This window comes from Aedes aegypti, chromosome 3, assembly GCF_002204515.2.
Source record: "Aedes aegypti strain LVP_AGWG chromosome 3, AaegL5.0 Primary Assembly, whole genome shotgun sequence".
NCBI classification, from domain to species: domain Eukaryota; kingdom Metazoa; phylum Arthropoda; class Insecta; order Diptera; family Culicidae; genus Aedes; species Aedes aegypti.
The window spans coordinates 298,788,759-298,791,616 of NC_035109.1; the positions used below are offsets into that span (position 1 = coordinate 298,788,759).

Here is a 2,858-nt window from a genome sequence, read left to right on the forward strand (position 1 = left end):
TTTTGGAAAAATACATACGAAGTAAGAATAACTCTTTGCCTTTCAAATGCGACTTAGAGAGTTTCAATTGGACTTGTAATCACAGAGATATGGACAGAACACTTTTGCATGTTTTTTAGGGGGTGAACCCAAACTTATGCACGGGAGTGTATTTTGTAAATATATTCCAATATATTATTTGTAAATACTGTCCAAATGTCTTGTCCGAGATTTACTTTCCTTAATCTAAGGAGTCATAGATTCGTTAATTTCGTTCGTGACTACCCAACAAATTAGAAGTGTGCGCGTTTGTAATTCGTTTAATTTTCTGTGAAAAGTAAGATTGTTCAAATGACATTAAGTGCATGTGAAATTTTTTAAATATCTTATTATTTTCTAGTTGGTATAAAGTGTGCGTTGGGTAGGAATTTGTGTGCGAATTAGCTAGAAAGACAAGAATTAAAGGTAATTGTGCTCGATATGGGCCAAGATCGTCTCCGCAAAAAAAAAACTCAATCATAAATTTAATAAACCTAAACATATTCCCCCTTCTCGTATACACTCGCACTTCAACTAACGCCGGCAGTCTCTATTAGATAACAAATCATTCGAGACACGCGCAAATATCAGCCCCCCTTGGAGGCACTCGAGTGATGTCACTCATCGTCTGTCTGCCATATCGTGTCATTACAACTTAAAACACGCGTCGTTCCACCTGAAGCCAATTTGAGTGAACTATGATATCACGTTTTGCCCGGTAAATTGGGTGATAGACTTTTATTTCGTAAACAATCAAATTAGTTTCCATTCAAAAATTGTAACCTAGAGCGTATGGAGAATCGACTGCGGTGATCACAACGTAAATTCCCTTCTCATTTTCGAACCGGGGAGGATCGCCACCAAGAAGTCCCTGTTGTTTGAGATTGTAGCACGTTTTTGTCTTCAGTTCGTTGTAATCGTCACACCGGGCTCCCCAAAAACCTTTGCAGTCTTTGTACAGAGACTCCATGAGGTATTCGATCGATCGACCATGACTGCAAGATTCCGTCGAACATCCCGGCTGTTTTTTGCCATAGTTAAGATAGAAGTCTACGCGTCCGATAGGATGAGGGTATCCGGAAAACTGCGTGCTGGTATGGATTACCTCGACGTAATCTGCATCGTCCGGACTGAGTCGACTTTCCGGTTCGTCCTCGAAAAAGTTGATCGATGCTGGGTCCAATCCAAATATGACTTTAATCCTTCCAACGCTCACCACTCGACCGGCATTTCCCGCTATATGAGCCCCCAAGCTGTGCCCAATCAAGTAGATCTGGTCCATGGTGGTCATACCAGAACGAACCATCCGGTTGATCAATTCCGCCACAACATGCCCGACTGCCAGAGTGTACTGGGAAGCCCGTAGATAGGCTTCGGCTGCCCCCTTGTTCCAATCCACTCCAATGACGTTGAATTGACCGTTGGCCAGATAGGCATCCTTGACGCCTCGAATCGCCAGCGATGTGTAATTGTTCATCCAACCGTGTATGACAATTCTGTTAAAATTGGGGTAAAATGTTGGAAAATGAAGTTGACCATGAATTGAATAGTTTAAGTACTCACCGCAAAGGAAGACTGCTGTTGTAAAATGAGCGCGAAACCGTCCCAACTGTATCAATCGAAAACACGTGTGGCTCGTTTACCGTAAGTGGAGTGTACAAGTAGAACCGCACATCTCGCTTAGCACTGAAGTTACTCCCAAAGCCGATTCGATTAGTTCCAGTGACTACAGGTGAATGTTATGCATTAGTTCATAGAAATCATCCGATGCCAACTCTACTTACGAATAACGTCTTCCTCTTCAGCGTAGGTCCCCGAGGCCACTACAGCCAGCAGAATCAATTTTTGCCACATTTCGCCAAGAAGCGTCCACTTCAGTCCTAGTTGAAACTGCAAATGTAGCACTTCTTCGTTTCAACCTCCAAAAAAAGACAAAGCCTTTTCCGGTGCACAAGTAGCGGAACTAAATCAGAACATGCAAACTGCACTTCAGCTATCACTTCGCCTCCCGTAGGGCAATTGTTCCTTCCCTTTTGTATGTGATTGCATTTGCATCAGCGCATGATAAACGAACGGCACTGTCTGCGTCAAGCTCAAACTTTCAACCATTCCAGTTGACACTATCAATCCAACTACCAAAACATTCCATTTAAGCCTCTGGCCCAAAACATACTCCCCAAACTTTCGCGCCGGTTTTCTACGACACTTTGCCACGCTTCCGGACAAGTGTGTCTGACTTCTCAAACAGTCAAATTCCATAAAAAACTGATCCACCGCAATTACCAATCCATCTAAACGTATCGTGCAAAGCAGCACTACTATCGCGATCATATCTCATCTGGATAGCAATACCAATCAACAACAGCCTCCAATAGTTTCGTTCCGATCTGGAGGCACGCAGCCTCTGTATGCGGCCATTTTTTATGTCATTTCTATAAACACATCCATCTAGTGGCTGTCTATATCTCATTAGCATAAGTCTATAATCCAAACGATTCATAATCGGCGAAGCGAACGAACATACAGCCAGATAGCGAATGGAAGGTGTTCAGACTTCAGACCGATGAGCTATGGGTTCGCAGATGCAGCGAAAGGCCATCTGGGTATCTGTCACGTTTAACTAGGTGCGCGAAAGAAATGCTTTCATTATTCGGTAATCCGAAATCCAAGACTAAACAAAACGTTATTGACTGAAAAGACCTTGCCGTCTGGAGCACTGTTTTTTAGAGCATTGCTTAATGCAGGCGTTCGGTATCTAGTGATAGATGTGAACAGGATAGGATTGAACGATGTCTTCAATACAGTGGGCGACCGAAATCCGTACTGGCTCAAGATCCGTA

The 2,858-nt window shown here is 43.2% G+C and overlaps 1 protein-coding gene across 1 annotated transcript; it reads right to left on the reverse strand.

Moving 5' to 3' along the window:
- Positions 1 to 722: 722 nt before the first annotated feature.
- Positions 723 to 2,339, reverse strand: LOC110679123 (phospholipase A1-like). The gene is made up of 3 exons (XM_021853131.1): positions 1,803 to 2,339; positions 1,582 to 1,744; positions 723 to 1,514 (listed from the first exon to the last, which is right to left on the reverse strand). The coding sequence occupies exons 1-3, from the start codon at positions 1,870 to 1,872 to the stop codon at positions 788 to 790; spliced, it is 960 nt and encodes a 319-aa protein (XP_021708823.1). The 5' UTR covers positions 1,873 to 2,339; the 3' UTR covers positions 723 to 787.
- Between the last annotated feature and the right edge of the window lie 519 nt (positions 2,340 to 2,858).